At 44.0% G+C, this 27361-nt stretch overlaps 1 protein-coding gene across 3 annotated transcripts in view; it reads right to left on the bottom strand.

The window, feature by feature from the left end:
* The window catches only part of ZNF511 (zinc finger protein 511), a 291268-nt gene that overhangs the window by 173895 nt on the left and 90012 nt on the right, over positions 1–27361 (bottom strand). For all 3 annotated transcript variants that reach the window (XR_006390510.1, XM_044299124.1, XM_044299125.1), the window contains exon 3: positions 19651–19852. Coding sequence is in view for 2 of the 3 variants with exons in the window: in XM_044299124.1 (XP_044155059.1) it covers positions 19651–19852 (202 nt within the window). In the remaining variant the exon portion in view is untranslated. The remainder of the gene's footprint in view (positions 1–19650; positions 19853–27361) is intronic.

Here is a 27361-nt window from a genome sequence, read left to right as displayed (position 1 = left end):
GAATTTTGATTTCCGTACAGCACGCTTATAATCGGAAAATAACAGAATTAGTATAACGGAAACTATAAGGAACACTTTCCGTTTTAATTTCTCCTAATATAGGTGAATGGAGAATAAATAAGTGTGTTCCCTGATAAGAAGAAAGAAACGTAAATTAATATAGATACGATAGCATGGCATCCCAGTGTAAACACAAATCAAAAAGTTTACAGAAAGAGGTCCCTTAAAATGCAATACTTTATTTCGAATTAGATAAAAATATCTACCAAGCCTAATATAGAGGCTAACTCTGAGGTACATGAATAACAGATAAACAAAAATAACAAAAAAAAAATAAAATAACACACAACCACTATAGTAGGGACCAATAGATTATTAAAGGTAAAAGAATACTTCCTCTGGATCAACTTGCAGGATGACAGGCAGAACTGGATGGACAAATGTATTTTTTTGGCCTTATGTACTATGTTACTAATACGGGGGAGTGACTGGCTGACCAGGGAAGAGAGAACTATCCCTAACAAAAGTATGGGTAATGAACGGCCCAAAAACCATAGATACATTAAATGATATACACAGTTACAAAAGTATTCCCATTAGGCGTATTAGGACAAGAGAAGAGGATACATCCTACCATGTGCAGGTCACAGTGGTCAACTGGTAGAAGATGCTACATGGAGGATTCCCTTGTCAGTCCTGACGCCCAGGTGGTACCAAAGTTACAGCCTCCCCGTTTCCCCTGATAGTTGTTTTTTTTTTTTGACTTTTGACTTTTTTTCCCCCACAAATATGTCTCCGAAACGGTTCACTGCAGATGAGGCTTAGCCCTCGTACCGCCCATGACACGTGACGTCTCACGTCATGCAGCCGGCCGACGTCACGACGCACGGTGGGAGGTGTCATACGCCGTCTTGTCCATCATCTGCACACATCACAGGGGAGGAGAATCAAATCAGACCGATGCTATGTCATGCTTGCACAGGGATATCTCTCGTATACGCTGTCTCCCATTACTACACCGCTGTACATGATTACACTATGTACGGTATATTGATCACAGAACACTGTACCCGATATCAAAATATATCAGAATCAATTTTGTATATACATGAATCACATAATACCTCCTATTCATGATATCAACAGTGTAAAAAAGAATAATACAATATGTACATAGCAGCAACATATAAAGTAATATAATACACAGTTCAATGCATATACAGTCGTGGCCAAAAGCTTTCAGAATTACATAAATATTGGAAATTGGAAAAGTTGCCGCTTAAGTTTTTATAATAGCAATTTGCATATTCTCCAGAATGTTATGAAGAGTGATCAGATGAATTGCATAGTCCTTTACCATGAAAATTAACTTAATCCCCCCAAAAACTTTCAACTGTATTTCATTGCTGTCATTAACCGCCTCCGGACCGCCTAACGCAGATGTGCGGACCGGAGGCGGCAGCCCTGCGCACGACGACGCATATACGCGTCATCTCGCGAGGGCCGGGATTTCCTGTGAACGCGCGCACACAGGCACGCGCGCTCACAGGAACGGAAGGTAAGCGAGTGGATCTCCAGCCTGCCAGCGGCGATCGCTCGCTGGCAGGCTGGAGATCCGAATTTTTTAACCCCTAACAGGTATATTAGACGCTGTTTTCATAACAGCATCTAATATACCTCCTACCTGGTCCTCTGGTGGTCCCTTTTGTTAGGATCGACCACCAGAGGACTCAGGTAGCTCAGTACAGTCGCACCAAACACCACACTACACTACACCCCCCCCCCCGTCACTTATTAACCCCTTATAAACCCCTGATCACCCATGATCACCCCATATAAACTCCCTGATCACCCCCCTGTCATTGATCACCGCCCTGTCATTGATCACCCCCCTGTCAGGCTCCGTTCAGACGTCCGTATGATTTTTACGGATCCACGGATACATGGATCGGATCCGCAAAACGCATACGGACGTCTGAATGGAGCCTTACAGGGGGGTGATCAATGACAGGCGGGTGATCACCCATATACACTCCCTGATCACCCCCTGTCATTGATCACCCCCCTGTCATTGATCACCCCCCTGTAAGACTCCATTCAGACGTCCACATGTGTTTTGTGGATCCGATCCATGTATCCATGGATCCGTAAAAATCATGCGGACGTCTGAATGGAGCCTTACAGGGGGGTGATCAATGACAGGCGGGTGATCACCCATATACACTCCCTGATCACCCCCTGTCATTGATCACCCCCCTGTCATTGATCACCCCCCTGTAAGGCTCCATTCAGACGTCCGCATGATTTTTACGGATACATGGATCGGATCCGTAAAAATCATGCGGACGTCTGAATGGAGCCTTACAGGGGGTGATCAATGACAGGCGGGTGATCACCCATATACACTCCCTGATCACCCACCTGTCATTGATCACCCCCCTGTAAGGCTCCATTCAGACGTCCGCATGTGTTTTGTGGATCCGATCCATGTATCCAGGGATCCGTAAAAATCATGCGGACGTCTGAATGGAGCCTTACAGGGGGGTGATCAATGACAGGCGGGTGATCACCCATATACACTCCCTGATCACCCCCTGTCATTGATCACCCCCCTGTAAGGCTCCATTCAGACGTCCGCATGATTTTTACAGATACATGGATCGGATCCGTAAAAATCATGCGGACGTCTGAATGGAGCCTTACAGGGGGTGATCAATGACAGGCGGGTGATCACCCATATACACTCCCTGATCACCCACCTGTCATTGATCACCCCCCTGTAAGGCTCCATTCAGACGTCCGCATGTGTTTTGTGGATCCGATCCATGTATCCATGGATCCGTAAAAATCATGCGGACGTCTGAATGGAGCCTTACAGGGGGGGTGATCAGTGACACGGGGGTGATCACCCTGATCACCCCCTGTCATTGATAACCCCCCTGTAAGGCTCCATTCAGACGTCCGCATGTGTTTTTTGCGGATCCGATCCATGTATCCATGGATCCGTAAAAATCATGCGGACGTCTGAATGGAGCCTTACAGGGGGGGTGATCAGTGACAGGGGGGTGATCACCCTGATCACCCCCTGTCATTGATAACCCCCCTGTAAGGCTCCATTCAGACGTCCGCATGTGTTTTGTGGATCCGATCCATGTATCCATGGATCCGTAAAAATCATGCGGACGTCTGAATGGAGCCTTACAGGAAGGGTGATCAGTGGCAGGGGGGTGATCACCCTGATCACCCCCTGTCATTGATAACCCCCCTGTAAGGCTCCATTCAGACGTCCGCATGTGTTTTGCGGATCCGATCCATGGATCCGTAAAAATTATACGGACGTCTGAATGGAGCCTTACCAGGGGGGTGATCAATGACAGGGGGGTGATCAGGGAGTCTATATGGGTGATCACCCCCCTGTCATTGATCACCCCCCTGTCATTGATCACCCCCCTGTAAGGCTCCATTCAGACATTTTTTTTTGGCACAAGTTAGCGGAAATTTTTTGTTTGTTTTTGTTTTTTCTTACAAAGTCTCATATTCTACTAACTTGTGTCAAAAAATAAAATCTCACATGAACTCACCATACCCCTCACGGAATCCAAATGCGTAAACATTTTTAGACATTTATATTCCAGACTTCTTCTCACGCTTTAGGGCCCCTAAAAAGCCAGGGCAGTATAAATACCCCACATGTGACCCCATTTCGGAAAGAAGACACCCCAAGGTATTCCGTGAGGGGCATATTGAGTCCATGAAAGATTGAAATTTTTATCCTAAGTTAGCAGGAAGTGAGACTTTGTGAGAAAAAAACAAAAAAAAATCAATATCCGCTAACTTATGCAAAAAAAAAAAAATTTCTAGGAACTCGCCATGCCCCTCATTGAATACCTTGGGGTGTTTTCTTTCCAAAGTGGGGTCACATGTGGGGTATTTATACTGCCCTGGCTTTTTAGGGGCCCGAAAGTGTGAGAAGAAGTCTGGGATCCAAATGTCTAAAAATGCCCTCCTAAAAGGAATTTGGGCCCCTTTGCCCACCTTGGCTGCAAAAAAGTGTCACACATCTGGTATCGCCGTACTCAGGAGAAGTTGGGGAATGTGTTTTGGGGTGTCATTTTACATATACCCATGCTGGGTGAGAAAAATATCTTGGTCAAATGCCAACTTTGTATAAAAAAATTGGAAAAGTTGTCTTTTGCCAAGATATTTCTCTCACCCAGCATGGGTATATGTAAAATGACACCCCAAAACACATTCCCCAACTTCTCCTGAGTACGGCGATACCAGATGTGTGACACTTTTTTGCAGCCAAGGTGGGCAAAGGGGCACATATTCCAAAGTGCACCTTTCGGATTTCACCGGTCATTTTTTACACATTTCGATTGCAAAGTTCTTCTCACACATTTGGGCCCCTAAATTGCCAGGGCAGTATAACTACCCCACAAGTGACCCCATTTTGGAAAGAAGACACCCCAAGGTATTCCGTGAGGGGCATGACGAGTTCCTAGAATTTTTTATTTTTTGTCGCAAGTTAGTGGAATATGAGACTTTGTAAGAAAAAAATAAAAATAAAAAATCATCATCATTTTCCGCTAACTTGTGACAAAAAATAAAAAGTTCTATGAACTCACTATGCCCATCAGCGAATACCTTAGGGTGTCTACTTTCCGAAATGGGGTCATTTGTGGGGATTTTCTACTGTTTGGGCATTGTAGAACCTCAGGAATCATGACAGGTGCTCAGAAAGTCAGAGCTGCTTCAAAAAGCGGAAATTCACATTTTTGTACCATAGTTTGTAAACGCTATAACTTTTACCCAAACCATTTTTTTTTTTTGCCCAAACATTTTTTTTTTATCAAAGACATGTAGAACTATAAATTTAGCGAAAAATTTATATATGGATGTTTTTGCAAAATTTTACAGCTGAAAGTGAAAAATTTCATTTTTTTGCAAACAAATCGTTACATTTCGATTAATAACAAAAAAAGTAAAAATGTCAGCAGCAATAAAATACCACCAAATGAAAGCTCCATTAGTGAGAAGAAAAGGAGGTAAAATTCATTTGGGTGGTAAGTTGCATGACCGAGCGATAAACGGTGAAAGGAGTGTAGTGCCGAAGTGTAAAAAGTGCTCTGGTCATGAAGGGGGTTTCAGCTAGCGGGGCTGAAGTGGTTAAAGGACCTACTGAGATCATTTCAGTAATCGTCTTGTTAACTCAGGTGAGACTGTTGACGAGCACAAGGCTGGAGATCATTACATCAGGCTGATTGGGTTAAAATGGCAGACTTGACCTGTTAAAAGGAGGGTGATGCTTGAAATCAGTGTTCTTCCATTGTTAACCATGGTGACCTGCAAAGAAACAAGTGCAGCCATCATTGCGTTGCATAAAAATGGCTTCACAGGCAAGGCTATTGTGGCTACTAAGATTTCACCTCAATCAACAATTTATAGGTTCATCAAGAACTTCAAAGAAAGAGGTTCAATTCTTGTTAAGAATATTTCAGGGCGTCCAAGAAAGTCCAGCAAGCGCCAGGATCGTCTCCTAAAGAGGATTCAGCTGCGGGATCGGAGTGCTACCAGTGCAGAGCTTGCTCAGGAATGGCAGCAGGCAGGTGTTAGCGCATCTGCACGTACAGTGAGGCGAAGACTTTGGGAAGATGGCCTGGTGTCAAGAAGGGCAGCAAAGAAGCCACTTCTCTCAAAAAAAAACCATCAGGGACAGATTGATCTTCTGCAGAAAATATGGTGAATGGACTACTGAGGACTGGGGCAAAGTCATATTCTCCAACGAAGCCTCTTTCAGATTGTTTGGGGCATCAGGAAAAAGGCTTGTCCGGAGAAGAAAAGGTGAACGCTACCATCAGTACTGTGTCATGCCAACAGTAAAGCCTCCTGAGACCATTCATGTGTGGGGTTGCTTCTCATCTAAGGGAGTGGGCTCACTCACAATTTTGCCCAAAAACACAGCCATGAACAAAGAATGGTACCAAAACACCCTCCAACAGCAACTTCTTCCAACAATCCAACAAGAGTTTGGTGAAGAACAATGCATTTTCCAGCACGATGGAGCACCGTGCCATAAGGCAAAAGTGATAACTAAGTGGCTTGGGACCAAAACGTTGACATTTTGGGTCCATGGCCTGGAAACTCCCCAGATCTTAATCCCATTGAGAACTTGTGGTCAATCCTCAAGAGGTGGGTGGACAAACAAAAACTAATTCTGACAAACTCCAAGAAGTAATTATGAAAGAATGGGTTGCTATCAGTCAGGAATTGACCCAGAAGTTGATTGAGAGCATGCCCAGTCGATTTGCAGAGGTCCTGAAAAAGAAGGGCCAACACTGCAAATACTGACTCTTTGCATGAATGTCATGTAATTGTCATGTAAAAGCCTTTGAAATGAAGTGCGCGTAATTATATTTCACTGCATCACAGAAACAACTGAAACAAAGATCTAAAAGCAGTTTAGCAGCAAACTTTGTGAAAACTAATATTTGTGCAATTCTCAAAACTTTTGGCCACGACTGTAAATATTCATTCAGTCCAACAATTAATGTTCACACATATGTACAATCAGCATATAATATAAAATCACACAGTACATAATAAAAAATAATAATCTTGATCTAGGATTCTAGGAGGACCAGGTCCATATGGAGTAGGAGGTTAAAGAGGCGGTGGATGTGGCGGTGGAAGAGGAGGTAGCCTACACCGGTTTTTGGTTCTAAATTTTATTTTTAAAATTAGGGTACACCCCAAAACATTGGGAAATGTAACCTGCGATAACCCCCTCCAGTCATGCTAAACGCACGTTCAGACAATACACTGGCTGCAGGGCAGACCAGCACCTCCGAGGGGTAAAGGGCAAGCTCAGGCCATGTGCCCAATTTGGAAACTCAGAAGTTGCAGGGGCTGACCCTAGACATGCCCCATCATGTCGCACGTCCCTGTGATGGTCACAATCCAATTTGATATCAACTTTCGATGTTCTTTTATGCGCCTACCATGGTGATTACAGGTGGCGGGGAATCAGGGTTCCAGGCTGGAGAGGGAGCCTAAGAAAAAGAGACCAAATTTAAGGGAGGATCCATTTTTTCAAATTTACACACCCAAAAATTAGAAATTTTTTACTGTTCCACTAGGTATAGTAGTGGTACTATACACCCGAAAATTGGTTAATTTAACCCGAAAAAGTAAATGACAAAGTAGTGAAATGATATAAAATAAAACCCGTACAAAAAAAAATAAGGATTTATGAGGTGGAGTTCAATATGGAGTAGGAGTTTGAGGAGGCGGTGGAAGTAGCGGAGTAGGTGGAAGCGGCGGTGGAGGAGGACGACATAGCCAACACAGGTTTTTGGTTTTAATTTAATTTTTTAAAATGAAGGTACACTCCAAAAGAGTGTGAAATATCCAAAATACAAACATGAGCAGATGCGCTGCAGTATAACAATGGCTGCTTGGGTGCCGGTATACATGTCTATTCTGCACAAGGTACGGAAAAGTCCTGAGGGATCCATGCCTGGTTCATTTTAATGAACGTGAGCTTGTCCACATTGGCTGTGGACAGGCGGCTGTGCTTGTCTGTGATGACGCCCCTTAGTGTGCTAAACACACATTTAGATAATACACTGGCTGCAGGGCAGCCCAGCACCTCCAAGGCGTAAAGGGCAAGCTCATGAGCCCAATTTGGAGACCCAGAAGTTGAAGGGGGCAGACCTGTCATTCAGTACATGTAGGCGTGTGCACACATACTGCTCCACCATGCTGCTGAAATGCTGCCTCCTGCTAAGACGTTCCATATCAGCTGGTGGTGTTGGTTGTTGTGGCATGCTGACAAAGCTTTTCCACATTTCGGCCATGCTAACCCTGCCTTCTGAGGTGCTGGCGGTACCCCAGCTGCGTTGGCAACCTCTTCTTCCTCGTCCTCTGCCTTCGTCTTGTGTTTCCACTGTGCCCCCGCTGTCAGGTGGGAATGCCACCAGCAGCACGCTCCAGTGACGGAATTAAGGACGGTATGTTGTCCTTGTATCCAGCAGTGAGGCCACCCAGTAATCAGCACAAGTTAGAATGTGGGCAACTCGGCAGTCGTTGCGGAGACACTGCAGCATGTAATCGCTCATGTGTGCCAGGCTGCCCAGAGGAAACGAAAATCTGTCCTCTGTCGGAGGTGTATCGTCTGTGTCATCTGTAAACACCCCATCTACGCACCAGTGATGGCCATGAGCTGGTCTGGGTGCCACCCTGTTGTGAACATGGTTTCTCCTCCTCCATCTCCTCATCCTCCAGAACTGTGCCCTGGCTGCACAATTGTGTACCTTGGGTTTGTGGGTACAGGAACCCACCCTCGGAGCCACTTGGGAATGGCCGGAAACCCTAATAAATGATCCCTCTTCCTCCTCCTCCTTCTCCTCCTCCTGTGCACATCCTCTTCCATCATCGCCAGGAGCGTTTGTTCAAGGAGGCATAGAAGTGGGATAGTAACGCTGAGAATGGCGTTATCGGAACTGGCCATGTTGGTGGAGTACTCGAAACAGCGCAACAAGTAACACAGGTCTCGCATGGAGGCCCAGTCATTGGTGGTGAAGTGGTGCTGTTCAGCCGAGCGACTCACCCGTGCGTGCTGCAGCTGAAACTCCACTAGCACCTTCTGCTGCTCGCGCAGTCTGGCCAGCATATGCAAGGTGGAGTTCCACCTTGTGGGCACGTCGCATATGAGGCGGTGAGCGGGAAGGCCAAAGTTACGCTGCAGCGCTGAATCCTGCACAGATGGCCCGCACTTTATGCAACAGCTCTGACATGCCGGGGTAATTTTTAAGGAATCTCTGCACCACCAAATTCAGCACATGCGCAAGGCAAAGGATGTGCATCAAACCGGCCAGTCCCAGAGCTGCTACGAGACTTTGCCCATTATCGCACACCACCAGGCCGGGATTGAGGCTGACTGGCACAAACCACTCATCGGTCTGTTGTTCAAGGCCCGTCCACAGCTCCTGCGCGGTGTGGGTTTTTTCCCCCAAACAGACAAGTTTTAAAACTGCCTGCTGTCGTTTACCCCTGGCTGTGCTGAAGGTGGTGAAGGTGTTACGCTGACCGAATGAGGAGCTGGTAGAGGATGATGAAGCAGAGAAGGAGGAGGAAGCAAGAGGAGGCAAACTGAAGCGCCCTGCAAACCTCGGTGGTGGAAGGACATGCGCCAAACTTGTATCTGCCTCAGGCCCAGCCTCCACTGCATTTGCCCAGTGTACTGTTATGGAGATATAATGGCCCTGACCGTGCTTACTGGTCCACGTATCCGTAGTCAGGTGCACCTTGCCACAGATGGCGTGCAGTGCACACCTGATTTTGTCCCCTACTTGGTTGTGAAGGGAAGGGATGGCTCGCCTTGAAAAGTAGTGGCGGCTGGGCACGACGTATTGTGGGACAGCCACCGCCATAAGGCCTTTAAAACTATCCGTCTCCACCAGACAGAATGACAGCATTGCAAAGGCAAGTAATTTAGAAATGCTGCTATTCAGGGCTAGGGATCGCGGGTGGGTGGGGTGGGGGTACTTCCTCTTCCTCTCCAGCGTTTGGGATATTGAGAGCTGAACGCTTCCGTGGAACATTATGGAGATGCTTGGTGACTCAGGTGTTGGTGTAGCTGGCAGATCCTCTGTTTGTGGGGTGCCAGGTGGATGAAGAGGCAGAGACTGCAGCAGAAGAGGAAGCAGGAGGAGCCAGAGACCTTTCTATGTTATTGAGGTGTCTACTGCACTGCAGCTCGTGCTTTGCACTTAAATGCCTGGTCATGCAGGTTGTGAACGTTTATGCCTCGCTTCAGGCTCTGATTGCACAGCGTGCAAACTACTCGTGTCTTGTCGTCAGCACATTGTCTGAAGAACTGCCATGCCAGGGAACTCCTTGGAGCTGGCATTGGTGTGCTTGGTCCCTTGCTGCGGTGGGCAGTAGGAGGCGTACTGTCTAGAGGATGGCCACTCCGCTTTTGCACCCTGCTCCCTCTTCTGCTGTGCTGGTGGCACTGTGCGACCACCGCCTTCTCCGCCGAACTACATCGGTCACTCGCATGACCTTGATTCCACATAATCTTCCACCCAGTCTTCACCCCTGACTTCTTTGTCGGTCTGAACACTTTCGAAAGCCCCAGCAGTTGGCACCTGTGTTTCATCATCATCTGAGACATGCTGCAATGTTCCTCCCATGTACTCATCTTGAAAAATAAGTGGTTGGGCTTCGGTGCCTCTTCCACTTCTGGGGCAGGTGGATGGCCCTGGGAAACCCTGCTAAAAGAGTCATCAAAAAGCAGAAGAGACTGCTGCATGACTTGGGGCTCAGACTGCTTGGCTGATTTGCAACGGGGTGAGGTGAAAGACTGATGGACTTCGGCTGCAGGTGCCAACTGTGGCGTTTCAGCAGGAGACTGGTTGGTAGACAATGTGAAGTAACTGGATCCACTGTCAGCAACCCAATCTACCATCGCCTATACTTGTTCAGGCCTCACCATTCGTAGAGCAGGCCCGACCAAATACCGCTGCAGGTTTTGTCGCCTAGTCGCACCTGAGGAAGTGGTTTCACTTGTGTGTGTAGCTGGCACAGATTGACCACGTCCTCTCCCTGTAACAGGAGCTCAGTCAGCAGCACCACGACCTGGGCCACGTCCCTTATTTGATGCTCTCCTCATATTTTTCAAATTTAGGATCTTCCCCTAAATGGGTGTTAAATTAATAGTAGACTAGAACAGTATGTAAAGGGTGTATCTCACACAGTCTGAAGCAGTGTAGGCCTAAATTAAATATTTATTTGGCCAAAATGGCTGTATTTCAAATGCCTGATTCAAACCCCTGTATGTAGAGGGTGTATCTCACACGGTCTGAACCACTGTAGGCCTGAAGAAAAAAATGTTTTGCACAAAATGGCTGTATTTCAAATCCCTGATTCAAACCCCTGTATGTAGAGGGAGTATCTCACACGGTCTGAACCAGTGAAGGCCTGAAGTAAATATATCTTTGCACAAAATGGCTGTATTTCAAATGGCTGTATTTCAAATCCCTGATTCAAACCCCTGTATGTAGAGGGAGTATCTCACAGGGCCTGAACTAGTGTAGGCTTGAAGTAAATATATCTTTGCACAAAATGGCTGTATTTCAAATGACTGTATTTCAAATCCCTGATTCAAACCCCTGTATGTAGAGGGGGTATCTCACAGGGCCTGAACCAGTGTGGACCTGAAGTAAATATATCTTTGCACAAAATGGCTGCATTTCAAATGGCTGTATTTCTAATGCCTGATTCAAACCCCTATATGTAGGGGGTATCTCACACAGTCTGAACCAGTGTAGGCCTAAAGTAAATATATCTTTGCCCAAAATGGCTGTATTTCAAATCCCTGATTTAAACCCCTGTACGTAGAGGGGGTATCTCACAGGGCCGGAACCACTGTAGGCCTAAAGTAAATATATCTTTGCCCAAAATGGCTGTATTTCAAATGCCTGATTCAAATCCCTGTATGTAGAGGGTGTATCTCACAGGGCCTGAACCAGTGTAGGCCTGAATATTGGTGCACCAAATGGCGGTATTTAAAATATCTGAATGTAACCCAAATGTATTAAGGGTGTATCTCACAATGACATCTGCATCAAAGGCTGCCAACTACATTTTTTGTGCCCAAACGAGTGTTTAACAACTGAATTTGACAGCAGTATATAAGCTTGTAATTTCACACGTGCTGAAAATAGTGTTTTTTTGTTAATAAAAGTGTGTTTTTCAAACCCCAGAAAATGATGGGTGTATTTCTACCTTAAATGGCACACTGACTAATCCAGATGTTGTAGTTTGCCCAAAACAAATTGTGATTTGCAATGTCCCAAAAGCTCAGATGCAGTGCTGGTGCACAGAGCATGCATAAAATGGCCATCGCCGCCACCACCAACCTAACTAACAGAATTATAAAAGTTTTTTATATTTTGGTCAATGGCCTCAGTATTTCTAAGTATTTCTATTTCTAAGTAGATCGCAGAGTTAGATTCTCTCCTATTCTCTCCCTGAAATCACAAGTGCTGACTGCTGGATCCACGTTACAAGACCATTAGTAGGCACGGCTGTAATGGCCTCTTGGGGCAAGTAGTATGACGCTTGTTGATTGGCTGCTGTGCAGCCTTTCAAAAAGCGCCAAGAAAGCGCCAAACTCCGAACCCGAACTTTTACAGAAATATTCGTGTTCGGGGTCCAAAAATCCTAAAGTTCGGTACGAACCCGAACTTTACAGTTCGGGTTTACTCAACCCTAATGATTACATCTAATATAAATAAATAAAGAAAAAATAAAAGAAAAAAAAATATATACACACGGAATAGTGATTAAATGAATAAATAAATAAAATATGAAAAGTGAAAAAGTAAAAAATAAAAAACAAAAAACAATAGTGAATGCATGTAAAGTGCACAAAAAAGTGCATAGTAAAAAAAGGGAAATGAAACACGAAGAAGACATTCTCCATGGTGTGTGAAAGAAAACAATATAATGAGTATAACGTGACTCAAATAGTGATGGGGATGGCCCAATGTGTGGAGAGCTGATATGTGAACTAAAAACACTGAAATAATGTAAACAATGACAGCACTTAATATGTTACACAATTGCAGGATAGATAAGATAGGGATATAGGGACAATGGGAATAAAGTGGTTTCCTTATTAAGCTACATCGGATGAGGGTTGGTTGTTATTGGCAGCCTCCCCTTCTCCCGGTTATTAGGTTGAGTGAGACTTGCACTCTGGGTTGGGTGATTATTCCCTTCCCTGGTGGCTTTTCCGCCCCTCCCCCCCCCTTCCCCATCCTTCCCTACACCATATATCCATACATCTAGTGTAACTTCACATGTATATGCATTGAACTGTGTATTATATTACTTTATATGTTGCTGCTATGTACATATTGTAATTTTTTTTACACTGTTGCTATCATGTATAGGATGTATTATGCGATTGATGTATATACAAAGTTGATTCTGATATATTTTATGATATTGGTTACTGTGTTCTATGATCAATATACATAGTGTAATCATGTACAGCGGTGTAGTGAAGGGAGACAGCGTATACGAGAGATATCCCTGTGCAAGCATGGCGTAGCATCGGTCTGATTTGATTCTCCTCCCCTGTGATGTTGGATCTAATGGTGGATCTAATCCTTCTAGCTATGGAGGATTTACATAGCTTCTTCCCTTTATTTCTTCCTGAGAACTGTATTAGGAGATTATTATCCATCCTAAATGCTTTGGTAGACTCAAGATATTGAATGACAGTATTTCTAACGTCTAATAGACGCATTTTATCGCCTGACCCTGTATCTTCAGATCCGGTGACAGAGGGTAGGAATATTTCCTGGTCCCGGTGGAAGGATGAGACCACCTCAGGGAGGAACCCTGGGTCGAGCATCAGACAAATGTGATCTTTGTTGATTTGGAGATATGGTTCCTTGCAGGAAAGGGCTTGAAGTTCTCCAATACGTCTGGCTGAGGTTATTGCAATCAGGAAAGCAGTTTTTAGGGAAAGGTGCTTTAAAGAAATATCTGACAGCGGTACAAAGGGAGGTTTTGTTAAACCCTCTAGGACGATGTTTAGGTCCCAAGTTGGAGCCCTAGATCTTAGAGTGGGTCTTAATCTGGTTGCTGCTCTGATGAATCTCCTGACCCATCTGTGATTGGCTAGGCTGCAGTCGTAGAAGGTGCTAAGAGCTGATATTTGTACTTTCAGAGTACTAGGTCTAAATCCTTATTCCAAGCCATTCTGAAGGAAATCTAAAATTTTATTGCTGGAAGGAGAAGAGGTGTCTGGGTGATCCACCCCTAACCAAGAGCAGTATTTTTTCCATATTTTTAGGTAGATGGAAGATGTAACTTTTCTACTGGCTCTGAGTGTGAGGATCACCCTATCTGAAAGGCCTTTATTTCTTAAGGTCTCGCTCTCAGGATCCAAACGGCTAGTCTGAATATTTTTGGGTTAGGATGTAGAAGAGGGCCCTGGACTAGCATGTCTCTCTGAAAGGGGATCTCCCAAGGATCTTCTAGCGACAGTTTTTTCAGAGTAGAAAACCAACTCCTCTTTGACCATAAGGGGGCTATCAGGATGAGAGTGGTTGGTTCTCCTAGGAACTTCTGGATAACTCAAGGTATTAGAGGTATTGAAAGAAATGTGTATGCTAGTTTCCATCTCCAGTGTATTGACAGGGGGTCTATTGCCCAAGGTCTGTCCTCTAGATTTAGGGAGCAAAAGAGCTCTACCTGAGTATTTCGTCTGGAAGCGAATAAGTCTATTTCGGGCTGACCCCATCTTTCGGATATCTTCTGAAAGATTTCCCTGTTCAAGGACCATTCTCCTGGATCTATTCTATCTCTGCTCAGGTAGTCTGCCACTGTATTTTCGCATCCTTTTAAGTGGACGGCGGAGAGCGATAAGGTGTTCTTTTCTGCCCAAGAGAAGATTCTTTTTGCCACTCCTCCAAGTAAGCGTGACTTTGTCCCTCCTTGGTGCCTCAAATATGCCACCGTTGTAGTGTTGTCGGACAGTAGCTTTAAGTGTTGACCCTTTAGCAGGTCTTCCCCTTTTGTTATCACCTCGAGGACAGCATACATTTTTCTGTAGTTGGATGACCTTCTTTTTATGTCTTCTGGCCAAGTATCCTGAAGCAGATGGTCTCCCCAGCCATCGAGACTTGCATCCATTATTATCTGGACGACCGGATGGATCCGCCACTGTAGACCTCCAAGTAGTTGTCTTTTTTCCTTCCACCAAACCGTTTTCACAGACTGTGGTATCCATATACTTCTGTCTAGGTCTACCTGTTTTCCATTCCATTCTCTTAGAATCCAACTCTGGATTATCCTCGTGTGGCTTTGGCACCAGGGGACAGAGGGTATGCAGGTGGTTAGGCTTCCTAGTAAGCTCATGGCTTTCCTGATGGAGCATCTGTGAGAACTCTGAAACATCCTGATTTTCTCCATCAGCGCCGCTGTTTTGTCCTGAGGAAGAAAGGTTTTTAGTAAGGTTGAGTCCAGTTCTACATCTAGGAACCTTATTCTTCTGGATGGAGTAAGTGTGGATTTTTTTATGTTTATAATCCAACCGAGAACTTTTAGAATCTCTGAAAACCTTTGAGTTGCCGATATGTTTTCTACTTCGGTTCTGCCCAGAATTAGGAAATCGTAGAGGTATGGGATAATCGTTATACCTTCTCGGCGAAGATACGCCACCATCTCTACCATGATTTTTTTTTAAATTCTGGGTGCCGAGGAGATCCCGAAAGGAAGGGCGACGTACTGAAAGTGGTGGATCAAACCGTCCACCCCCTTTAGAGCGAACCGTAAATATTTTTGATTGAGATGATGAATAGGGATATGGTAATGTGAGTCTTTGAGGTCGATCGACGACATAAATGCCCCTTTTTGGATCAGAGAAATTGTGGATGGGATGGTTTGCATCCTGAATTTCCTGTACAGAATGGATCTGTTTAAAGGCTTTAAATTAATTATGGTTCGAAAAGACTGGTCTGGTTTTTTTGGGTTTTTTTTACTAGAAAGAGGTTGGAATAGAATCCTCTCCTCTCTTCTAGTACTGGGACCTTTTGAATTACACCTAGATCTAGAAGGTCTCGGACACCCTGCCATATTTTTGGAAGTTCTGTTCTTGGCCGAGATACAGAATCTTCTTGGGGGGATTAATGTGAATTCTCTCTTGTAAGAGAGGGAGATTATGTTTAGAACCCAGGGATCTTTTCTTGTGGGAGATTACGTTTAGAACCCAGGGATTTGAGGCGATTTGTTCCCATGAGGATAGAAAACCCATCAGTCTGCCCCTACTCTGGTGTCATTGTTGTTTGGTCTGTCTGTTTTGGGGATTGAGGATGAAGCCTCTCCCTCTTCCCCCTTTAGGGTAGCTCCATCTGCCGGTATTTCTTTAACCCCGGTAAGATCTTTGTTGAGGCTGAAACTGACGAAAGGGCTTCTTTTTATTTTCCTTATACTCCAGGAAACCTTTTTTCTTATCAGTTGCTCTTTCTAGAATTTTATCTAGAGTGGGCCCGAAAACAAATTCCCCTGAAAATGGGATAGAGCAGAGCTTGGCTTTGGATGCTTTGTCCCCTGACCAGGCTTTCATCCATAGTGCCCGCCGGGCTGCATTAGAGAGAGCAGCGTCTTTAGCTGAAAAACGGATGGATTCCACGGAAGCATCTGCTAAGAATGCTTTGCTGGATCGGAGGAGTGGGATAGAATCCCTAATCTCTTCTCTAGAGGTTTTATTTTTTAGGTGTTCGTCGAGTTCTCCTAGCCAGATATACACAGCCCTGGCTATGGATGTTGCTGCAATATTTGTTTTAACTCCGAACATCTCAGACTCCCAGGATCTTTTCACGAGCCCATCCGCTTTTCGATCCATCGGATCACCTAGCTGAGAGGAGTCCTCAAAAGGTAAAGCAGTTCTCTTTACCACCTTGGCTACCTGTAGGTCAACCTTAGGGGTCTCATTAAATAATCTGTATTCCGTTGGGTCAAAGCAGAGTCTATTTCTAAACTCTTTGGGGACCCCTAGCCTCTTCTCTGGATCTGACCACTCTTCCAAGATAATTTCCCGTATGTTTTCGTTTATAGGAAAAACAATGGAAGTTTTTGATCTAAGACCCCCAAATATTTCGTCTTGGACAGTACGGGGCTTAGGGGTATCCTCAATTCCCATTGTGGACCTAACAGCCCTCAGTAATTCCTCAATTTCATATGAGAAGAAATATTTTTTATCTTCCTCCATGATCTCCCCTTCTGATAGGGGATCCTTGTCTAGGTATGACGGAGGTTTCTTCTACATCCTCGGCATCAGAGGAGGAAATAACAGAGTTTGCGTTACTTGGGAGGGTTGGGGTTACTGGCGGGGGCTGACATAGTAGCCAAAGAAGATTTAATCTCGTCCAAAATTAAAGATTTCATTTCTGTTAGAATATCTGGTTGTTCTTCTTTCCAGATCTGTGCCGTGCAGGATCTGCACAGCCTTTTTCTGTAATTTTCAGGGAGCCTTTTGGAGCACGCATTGCATTTTAGGAGTCTCGGTTTAGATTTAGACTCTTTAGTGCCCTGGAAGTAAGGGAGCAACCAGATATACCGCAATTAGTATTTGAACTTAAGAGTGTAAAATTTGAAATACACCTCCCCCCCCCCCCCCCGTGTGGGCTCACGGTACTGATGGCCGAAGGATCGGAGCCTTTCACGGGGGGGGGGGGGGGGGGGGGGCGGGGAGTAGGTGCTTCAGACATCGTGGTGCTTGCAGGCGAGGGCCGACTGGAACCACGATTATTTTGAATTACTGCCAGCGTCTGACGTCATTCAGCTGCACCCTCTCTTCATATGTTCCTGCCCCTACAGAGGTCAAGGGTCAATCTCATTGTGGGCCGTCATGGTGGATGAAATGTTAATTTACAATGAACATGTTACAGTGACTATTTTACTCAGAAGTGTCCTTTTAGATGATTTTTTTTACATTTCTGCTGCATAGGGCCGTTGCAAAAACAGTATGCTGCTATCTAAACTGAAAGGTATGCCTTTACTTCTGGGCACTATAAAATGCCCTGGGAGTGGGTAATCTACACAACTGGGGTGTCTTTTTTTGCTAGAGTGTTTCCCGTATACATATTAGGGTGCTTTTTCTGGATAGCTTGCAGCATGTTTGTAGTAATTTGAGCTACATTAGCAGCAAAGTGAAAAAAAATGCCCCTTTTTTACATTTTGTTCCATCTTCCAACAAAAAGTGGGAAAAAAAATGGAAAATGCAGATTTTACAATATACCCCTCATTGAATACTTTAGGGTGTCTTTACTCAGTAGTGTCCTTTTTAGGTGATTTTTAAAGTTTCTACTGCATAGGGCCGTTTCAAAGACAGCATGCTTCTGTTTAATGGCCTATAGAATAAATGCCACTTAAAAGCTGAAAGGTATGCCTTTAATTCTGGGGACCATAAAATGCCCTGGGAGTGGGTAATGTTCACAGTTCAGAAAGTTCATAGCAGTAACGCAATATATTTTCGTGTAAATATGTTCATTTGTACTACTAATCAAGCATGTAGTGGCCAAATTAACAACAAAAAAATTACTGCTCAAAAAAAAAAAAAAAAAGTGAAACCAAAAGAGGCTGTCAGATCACTAATGCGTAGATAATCTTTCAGACCTTCTGAGACCTGTCACAGATTTGACAGTAAATCTCCTTTATATATGTTCACTATTATTTTTTTGGTCAGCACTTCGCTGGGTGCCATGGGTACGCACAGTTTCCATATGGTCCGGCTATTTTTGCAGTTCTGACTGTGGTCACTTCCCTGGCAGTGACTTTCTTGTCCTATACAGGGATACTGAATGTATTTATATAGGAGACTTTGCCATATACTTTATAGATTTGCTACTTCTTTTTAAACGTAACGTCATGTATGTAATCATGTTATTTAATAAAGTTTATAATTTTTTTTGCATTTGTACCTTTGGCTTCGATTCTTGTAGGTCATTTATGAAATTAGTCTAGAAAATAAAAACCATATGTGTCTTGGAAAAAAAAAAAAAAAAGAGTCAGAAAACTGTTATGACAAGCAAAGCACTTGTAAAGATATTATTATTTAAAGGGGTTATGCGACCCCCATATGGGAAATGCCCCCCATATGCCCGGGCCACTCACACACAATATACTTACCTTGCTCCCCGACACCCGCATAGCTCCTGGCCACCACTGCTTCTCCCCGTGCGCATTGGTTGAATCAGCAGATCACCCTTTCCCCCCGACACCGGATGTTTTCATCTGCGCAAAGGGAGAAGCAGTGGAGGCCGTGCAGAGATCAGGAGCAACGCTGGTGCCAGGGAGCAAGGTAAGTATATTATGTGTGAGGGGCCTGGGCATATGGGTGGCATTTTAGGCGTTGGATAACCCCTTTGAAAACAGTGTATATCAGAACTGTAAATTTTGACATGCATGGACACAAGGGCATGAATGACCCTTGGTCATGAAAGGGTTAAAATATCATATGACCCTATGCCACTGGAAAAACCTAAGCTGAATTCAGTATGGCAAATGTCAAAATGCTAGAGCAAATGACTTATGGATTCACTCTAAAACAGAAAGCAAGATAGTCTGCAGACACAATGAAAGTGCAGAAACTGAGTAAAATACAATAAGAAAGCCCCAAAAGGTGTTCATAGCCTTTAAAGGAGTAAGGTTGTCTGAACTTATTCCCTATCTACACATTAGATCGGTGGGATTCCCTCCACTGCCGCTCTATTAATTTCTATGGGAATTCCGGAGATAGCCGTTGTACTTGGCTAACTATGGAACTCCTAGAAATGAATGTAGCACCAACACATGTGCAACCGGTCGTTCCATTCATTACATGGGGCTTGCAGGGGGTACGGGGCCCCGTTCTTGTGACCGGTGGGGGTCCCAGTAGTAGGATCCCACCGATCTAATAGTTATCACATATCCTGTAGATAGGGCATAATTTCAAACAACCGTATTAACCCTTTAATGTCAGCCTCGAAAACAGCGGTTAACTGTTAAGGCCAGTTATTTTATTTAGCGGTTTGGAAACCAGAAAACCCCTTTAACAAGCTCATAATTATCCAAGTAATCACCTACCATATTGGTGTTTTCTGCCATAATCTGGAAGAGAGAGTCATGCCCCTCAAAAATATGAATGTCCAAAAGCCTGACAGATGGAAAAGATATTTTGCAGACGGAACAAACATTTCTATGCAATGTGTTGTAGTGATGTTCATAAGACTTCAAAGTGTCAAAGAGCTGGTCACAGTCTGCCTCTTCACAAGGAAATTCCGATATACTGGAAAAAATAAATACATACACTTATTTCACAAAAATAACAGAGCTCCGAAAGCTGGCTTTGAAGAAAATAAAAATTCTAGGAGTTTTATGCAGGCACTATGTACATCAATATATGAAAGTACTCTCTGCAATTGTCTGTGTTCACATTTATTTACAATTTTGGTTAAAACGTAAAAGTCCCCAATTGATAGAAAAACAAGTTAGGCTACTTTCACACTAGCATTTTCAATTTCGCTACTGAGATCCGTCATAGGATCTCAATAGCGGAAGAAAACGCTTCAGTTTTGTCCCCATTCATTGCAAATGGGGACACAACTGAACGAAACGCAATGTTCCAAAATGCATTCTGTTCCATTTGGTTGAGCTCCCATCTGACACAATAGAAAATGGATCCACCCCCCATTGACTTTCAATGGTGTTCATGACGGATCAGTCATAGCTACATAAAAGACCTAATACAACCAGATCCGTTAGTGACGGATGCATGAGGTTGTATTATTGTAACTGAAGTGTTTTTACAGATCCATGACGAATCCACAAAAAACGCTAGTGTGAAAGTAGCCTTAAAGAAATTTGAATAAGGCACTTTGTTTTAGAAAATTAGAACATTACAATAAATGAAAGATACAAAAAAGGCATCCTCATAGAAGGTAAATACAAACATGCAGAATATTTTCAGGGTGGATTTAGAAGCTAATCCACTGCAAAACCCACGTGCATGCAGATTCTGCTGTCGATTTTACCATTGCACTGCAAAAGTTAAAAGCATGCCCTGCAATCTGTGTAACTTTATTTCTACTGCATGTGAAGGGGAGGGAGAGGTAATACCAAATTTATTGCCATTGTACTGTCAATTATTGCGGATTCCACACAAAAAATCTGCACCATATCAATTATGTTTAAACAAACCCTAACTGCAGCAAATATCATATTATTCAATCTGATAATAGTTCTCTGCAACTTCTGTTGAGCCTGATGGAATTATGTCTTTTTTCAATCGTATTAACTATGTGCAGCGTCCCACTCGTGTACGTGGGCACTGCAAAGCTTGTTATATCCTTCTGTATTTCACCCTTATGTAAAATCCCTGTTAACAGGATGTTAGGTGCACTACACATATTCCACCACTAAGTGGGGATAGCACTAATGTATATATATAGCTCAGTTCAGGCCTAGTTGAGGAGTGGAGAGGGAGTTGTTGGTTGGAGAAGCTGGAGTGAGGAGCAGGGGGAAGGAGAGGACCCCCTCCTCTCAGCTTTCTCTTGGGCTCCACGGCCCAGAGGAGCCAATTTGTTTCTTAGTGTCAAGACAGGAAAACAGGCAGAGGTGAGACCTTATTCTACCGTCTACTCTTCTGGAGTGCCAAGTGGACTTTATCATTTTCTATGTAAGGGACAAAGGAAGGACAATAGCCATTATTCTAGGCTTTAGGCGCCTTTGTACCAAGGTGAAGGGTTATGAGCTTCCGGCAGCCTCACCATTACTTTTAAAGACAGACAGGCCATCTATTGTACCACTTGTGTGTAGAAGATAAGGACTTAACCACCGTTACTGAGATTAAAACAAGGCAAAGAGATAAATACCAGTGAGTACAAAATCTCCTACCATAGCCTGAGATATACCACATATACAGCCTGTTACCTGGATTTACAGTGTTCAAGCTCCATATACATGAGAGACTGTTTATTTCTGGATGTAAATTGCTGTCAAGACCCTGCTTACAGTAAAGTTCTCAGTTGGATTCGAACCCTGTCTCATTCTTCCATCTCCATACTACAACCACTCTCATCATTTTGCACCACCAAGATGCTGGCGTCTCGACATTATCTAATTCAGGGGCCCAGCCGCACAAGCACCCAGAAATCCAATCACCATCAAGGGCACCTCAATAACCACCTGGCTGGTGACCCCTGTAGTGGAGTGTGCCCTGGAAATTTGGAGCTGTTCTCCCCTTCACTGCACTGCTGACCCAGGGAGGCATCTGCTAAACAGGAGTACATAAACTATTGCACCCATCAGCACCACCATGAAACTCACGTATTTTCCCCTGCGGTCCGGCACGCTGCATATGTTACTACACAAAATCAAAATTGAATGTAGATGTAATGCTATCTTATATACTACTCACAAAAAGTTAGGGATATCTGGCTTTCAGGTTAAATTTATGGAGAACGTAAAAACTCATGCTGTTCAAGTTGACAGCGGCCCTCAGGTCATTGAGGGTCACAGAGTTACAAGCCGCATCGACCACCTGGCAGGAGGCAGTCTGATTTTGAATGGGGCACATCACTTGTGGCATCTTTTCCCTTTAACAGCGGGGAACATGTGATGTATTCAGCTTCTACCACAAGGTCTGCCTTTCTGGTCTTATCTTCTAAATAAGTATGGTATCAATATTTGAATGTTATCACCTACTATCCCTTGGATAAAGTAGGTTACCAACATTACCTATATGTACTCAGATATTATCGACTCCCTGAGGAACCTAGGAAGGGGGAAAATGCGTTGGAGTGTTATTTCCAACTAATTATTATCAATGGGTACTTTTTCTAAATTTTTTCTATCAATCCTCTACCCCAGGAGAGTTTTTACCTTGTAGGGCCTCCTAGGGTTAGACAGGGTAGGTACGTGGACAGGGAAATTCCATCATCAGGGATTGCCCCTAGGCCGAGGCCTAGTTAGGGCTTGTACAGGGAAAGTTTTTTATTTTCTCTCTCTGGCACTTATATCATTGCCCCAGGCCTACTATTTCTGCCATTACTATTGCCCTAGGCTTTTGCCCCTATCTAAGCTATCTATACACTTCATCATTTTGACTACCTAGTGGATGTCACACACTCAGTGGTAGTTGGGCTATAGCTCTGCCCATGAATATATAATCTCATCCGCCTTGGTATATAGGGCGATTTTAGTCATATCTTTATTAAAAGTTAAACCTTTAAAGCTTATGTTCACAGAGTTACGAGCCTCTACACTGCGTCTCAGCTGATTCCATAGATTTTCAATAGGATTCAGGTCTGGAGAAAGGGCAGGCCACTCTATTTGAGGAACCCCAGTCTCCAGCAGCCGTTCCCTAATGATGCAACCTGTATGTGCTGGCGCATTGTCATCCATGAAAACAAAATTAGGCCTGTGTTCATGCAGAGGCACAATGACTGGATTAATTATGTTATTCAAGTAGTATGGGCTTGTCACTGTACCATTCACAAAGTGTAAGGCAGTTCTGCATTGACTACACACATGCACACAATGTAACATCACCACCACCAAAGGCTCATCTGGTGACAGTGGCTGATGCATAGCGCTCTCCTCAACGTCTCTAACATCGTTGGCGGCCATAAGTTCTGCTCAGCGAGAATCCACTTTCATCAGTGAACAGCATGGAGGCCCACTGGTTGCTCGTCCAGCGTAGATGCTCCCTGGCCCATGCAAGCGGATGACGACTGTGGTCAGGTACACTTGCAAGTCGTCTAGCACCCAGACCACACTGATTTAAAATGGACTGACATGACACTTGGGTGCCTCTCACCTCCGTTAAATGTGCCTGGAGTTGTGGGGCAAGGCATTGTTCACAATGAAGCGGTCATCAGTGTGGGATGTGGCCAAAGGACGTCCACGTCTATGCCTTTCTGTTACTCTTCTGGTCTCTCTGGATCTCGGTTGCAACCTGCTGATGACACTCTAAGCTCAGTGTCCACTTCCGTCAGAGAACATTCTGCTTAAAGCCATTGCTGTTGATCTATTTTTAGTCTTGGTTTTCAGGATGTCAAAATGTGAACAGCATGATGAGGAGGACTGTTTAAATACCAATTCTAATTGAACCAGGAAATAAATTGGGCGATTCACTCAAACAACTGTTGTGAATTTTGCCGTTAAGCTCCTTGTTAGAGAACAGCAAGTTGTGCAAAAAGTGCTGAAACATTGAACACTTGGACATGTGCATTCCAAAGTTTAGAGAAGGTCATTAAGTTCATATTAACCTACAAAAAAACCTCTGTCTATAGTGGACAGCACAACATTCCACCTGAAGTAACATACAATGTCATAACGAAAAAGCCGGTGGAGATAATATATCCAAATTCATATCACTTTATTATGTATAAAATATAGAGAGAAAGGGCAAGATGGAAAAAGTATACAGAGAAGCAAAGGGCATCTATTGCACTGGACTGTCATGTATCCCCACAAGGCTGATAAGCACTTATCGGGTACCAGGTCTGTGCTGTGACACACAAACATCCAATGTGCACCAAGGAGGTGTATAGTATAACATATACACACCCCAGTGGGGAATTACATAATATACTGCAATTGCCTCAAGAAATATTCATGGATGTTAGTGCGATCCACAGCCTATGTCCATGGCAACCATCAGCAACATAGATATATATAATGCCTGGTACCAAAATATCCACAGCCTAATCTACACATAGCACACAATAGTATGTCTGTATAGCCTGATTAATAATATAGGCCTAATATGGAAGCTGTATATGGCAGTGTCTATAATGGTGTCTCAATAGACACTTAAAAGGAACCTGTCACCAGTTTTATGGTGTCCTTACTAAGGGCAACATAAATAAGTGACTGATTCTTTTAGCAAAATGCTGGGTCACTTTCTTTAATTGACCCAGTCAATCTGCCAACATCTTGTATTGAAAAGTTCCCGCTGATAATGATGAGTCATGAATATTCATGAGCTCCTGACTCTCCCCGCCCACCTGCTGCTGAATGACAGTTTGTTTCCATATGAATCAGCAGCAGGTGGGCAGGGGATTGGCTATAGCTCTGAATTAAATATACGCTGGACTCAATGACGTCGTGCCGGACTCAAATCAGCTCATTAGCATGCGGCATCTTTGTGTGTGTCTAATATGAGGTAACCATCTGTCACACCAGTAAGTGAATACATCTAAGGGCTCTTTCACACTTGCGTTGTCCGGATCCGTTGTGTACTCCATTTGCCGGAATTACACGCTGGATCCGGAAAAACGCAAGTGAACTGAAAGCATTTGAAGACGGATCCGTCTTCAAAATGCGTTCAGTGTTACTATGGCAGCTAGGACGCTATTAAAGTCCTGGTTGCCATAGTAGTAGTGGGGACCGGGGGAGCAGTATACTTACCGTCCGACAGCCATGGTAACCATTGAGAAAAAGCTAAACGTCGGATCCGGCAATGCGCCGAAACGACGTTTAGCTTAAGGCCGGATCCGGATTAATGCCTGTCAATGGGCATTAATTCCGGATCCGGCCTTGCGCAAGTGTTCAGGATTTTTGGCCGGAGCAAAAAGCTCAGAATGCATTAGGATAAAACTGATCAGGATTCTTCCGGCATAGAGCCGCGACGACGGAACTCTATGCAGAAGAAAAGAACGCAAGTGTGAAAGAGCCCTAAAGTACTTTTTAGTAGTTAATGATTGTATATAATTAGTTCGATTATAATCAAATATCCACATGACAGGTTCCCTTTAAGTCCTGGGACGTAACTGATGACACAATTTTTTTGTGAGTAGTGTATGTTTGTCAGAAGTGGGATTTGTGGTATAAATTTCTAAGAATTTGAGTAGTGTCATTAACAATGCAGTGTCAAAAAATGGATGGCACTAGCAAGAGACAAGCGCCAATGTTTCTAGAAAGATCATAACACTACTACTTGTGTTAAAGGTTCAGAGATGACAGGGAGCCTGTCACATCATTTTCACCAATATAACAGAATTGTCCCACAGAAGATTGCAAATGCATTCCAAACATAATTGTGTGTACTTTGTGTCTTTATTCCGTGTCCAGGAAAGCACTTTTATTTAGCAGAAAAACTGCTCCCAGGGGCCCAGATGTTCTTTGCCTTGGACACTTAAAACAGAAAAGCCCGCCTAGCTTGGCATGGGAGCAGTTTTTATCAGATAAAAAGGATCCGCAAAAAATATGGTTGACATTCTGCATTTTGTGGAATGGAACAGCTGCCCACTAATAGAACAAAAAACAGAAACGGAATGCACACGGAGTAACTTCCTTTTTTAAATTTTTTTTTTTTTAAATGAATGGTTCCGCACACGGTCTGCCAAAAAAACACAAGGAGGAATAGATGTTGCTAGGGTACCAAAAAAAATAAATAAATGTTGTTAACAGGGGACATGTGATAGAACATGCAGCATTTATTGTGCTTTTGGTGTAGTTCAGAACAGTGTAAAAAAAACTTTATTTGTCTGGCATCGCAATGCACGAACACAGGCCGTGGGGCAGCTGCAGATCGCGGAACCATTTATTTGGCTGGCATCGTTTGCAGGCCGCAATGCACGAACACCGACCGTGGGGATGCTGCGGATCCATTCACTTGAATGAGTCTGCGATCTGCCCGTTTCGCTAATAGATAGAAAATGTCCCATCTTATTGTGGAACGGAAGTACGGGACAAAACCTCACGGAAGCACTCAGTAGTGCTTCCGTGCTTCCATTCCGCATCTTCCGATTTGCGGACCCATTGAAATGACACACAGAACGGTGCCCGCGTATTGCGGATACGCATATGCGGTCCGCCATACGGCAACGGGATGCTCACGTTTGTGTGCAGGAGGGCTTTGTCAGCGAAAATCATGGCAGAAAATCTGGATAACGTACAGTCGTGGCCAAAAGTTTTGAGAATGACACAAATATTAGTTTTCACAAAGTTTGCTGCTAAACTGCTTTTAGATCTTTGTTTCAGTTGTTTCTGTGATGTAGTGAAATATAATTACACGCACTTCATACGTTTCAAATGCTTTTATCGACAATTACATTACATTTATGCAAAGAGTCAGTATTTGCAGTGTTGTCCCTTCTTTTTCAGGACCTCTGCAATTCGACTGGGCATGCTCTCAATCAATTTCTGGGCCAATTCCTGACTGATAGCAACTCATTCTTTCATAATAACTTCTTGGAGTTTGTCAGAATTAGTGGGTTTTTGTTTGTCCACCCGCCTCTTGAGGATTGACCACAAGTTCTCAATGGGATTAAGATCGGGGGGAGTTTCCAGGCCATGGACCCAAAATGTCAACGTTTTAGTCCCGAGCCACTTAGTTATTACTTTTGCCTTATGGCACGATGCTCCATCGTGCTAAAAAATGCATTGTTCTTCACCAAACTGTTGTTGGATTGTTGGAAGAAGTTACTGTTGGAGGGTGTTTTGGTACCATTCTTTATTCATGGCTGTGTTTTTGGGCAAAATTATGAGTGAGCCCACTCCCTGGATGAGAAGCAACCCCACACATGAATGGTCTCAGGATGCTTTACTGTTGGCATGACACAGGACTGATGGTAGCGCTCACCTTTTCTTCTCCGGACAAGCCTTTTTCCTGATGCCCCAAACAATCGGAAAGAGGCTTCATCGGAGAATATGACTTTGCCCCAGTCCTCAGCAGTCCATTCACCATATTTTCTGCAGAAGATCAATCTGTCCCTGATGTTTTTTTTGGAGAGAAGTGACTTCTTTGCTGCCCTTCTTGACACCAGGCCATCTTCCAAAAGTCTTTGCC

This window comes from Bufo gargarizans, chromosome 6 (genome assembly GCF_014858855.1).
Source record: "Bufo gargarizans isolate SCDJY-AF-19 chromosome 6, ASM1485885v1, whole genome shotgun sequence".
Lineage (NCBI taxonomy): Eukaryota > Metazoa > Chordata > Amphibia > Anura > Bufonidae > Bufo > Bufo gargarizans.
The sequence above is the reverse complement of the archived record's forward strand: the minus strand, read 5'-3'. Positions and strand labels throughout refer to the sequence as shown.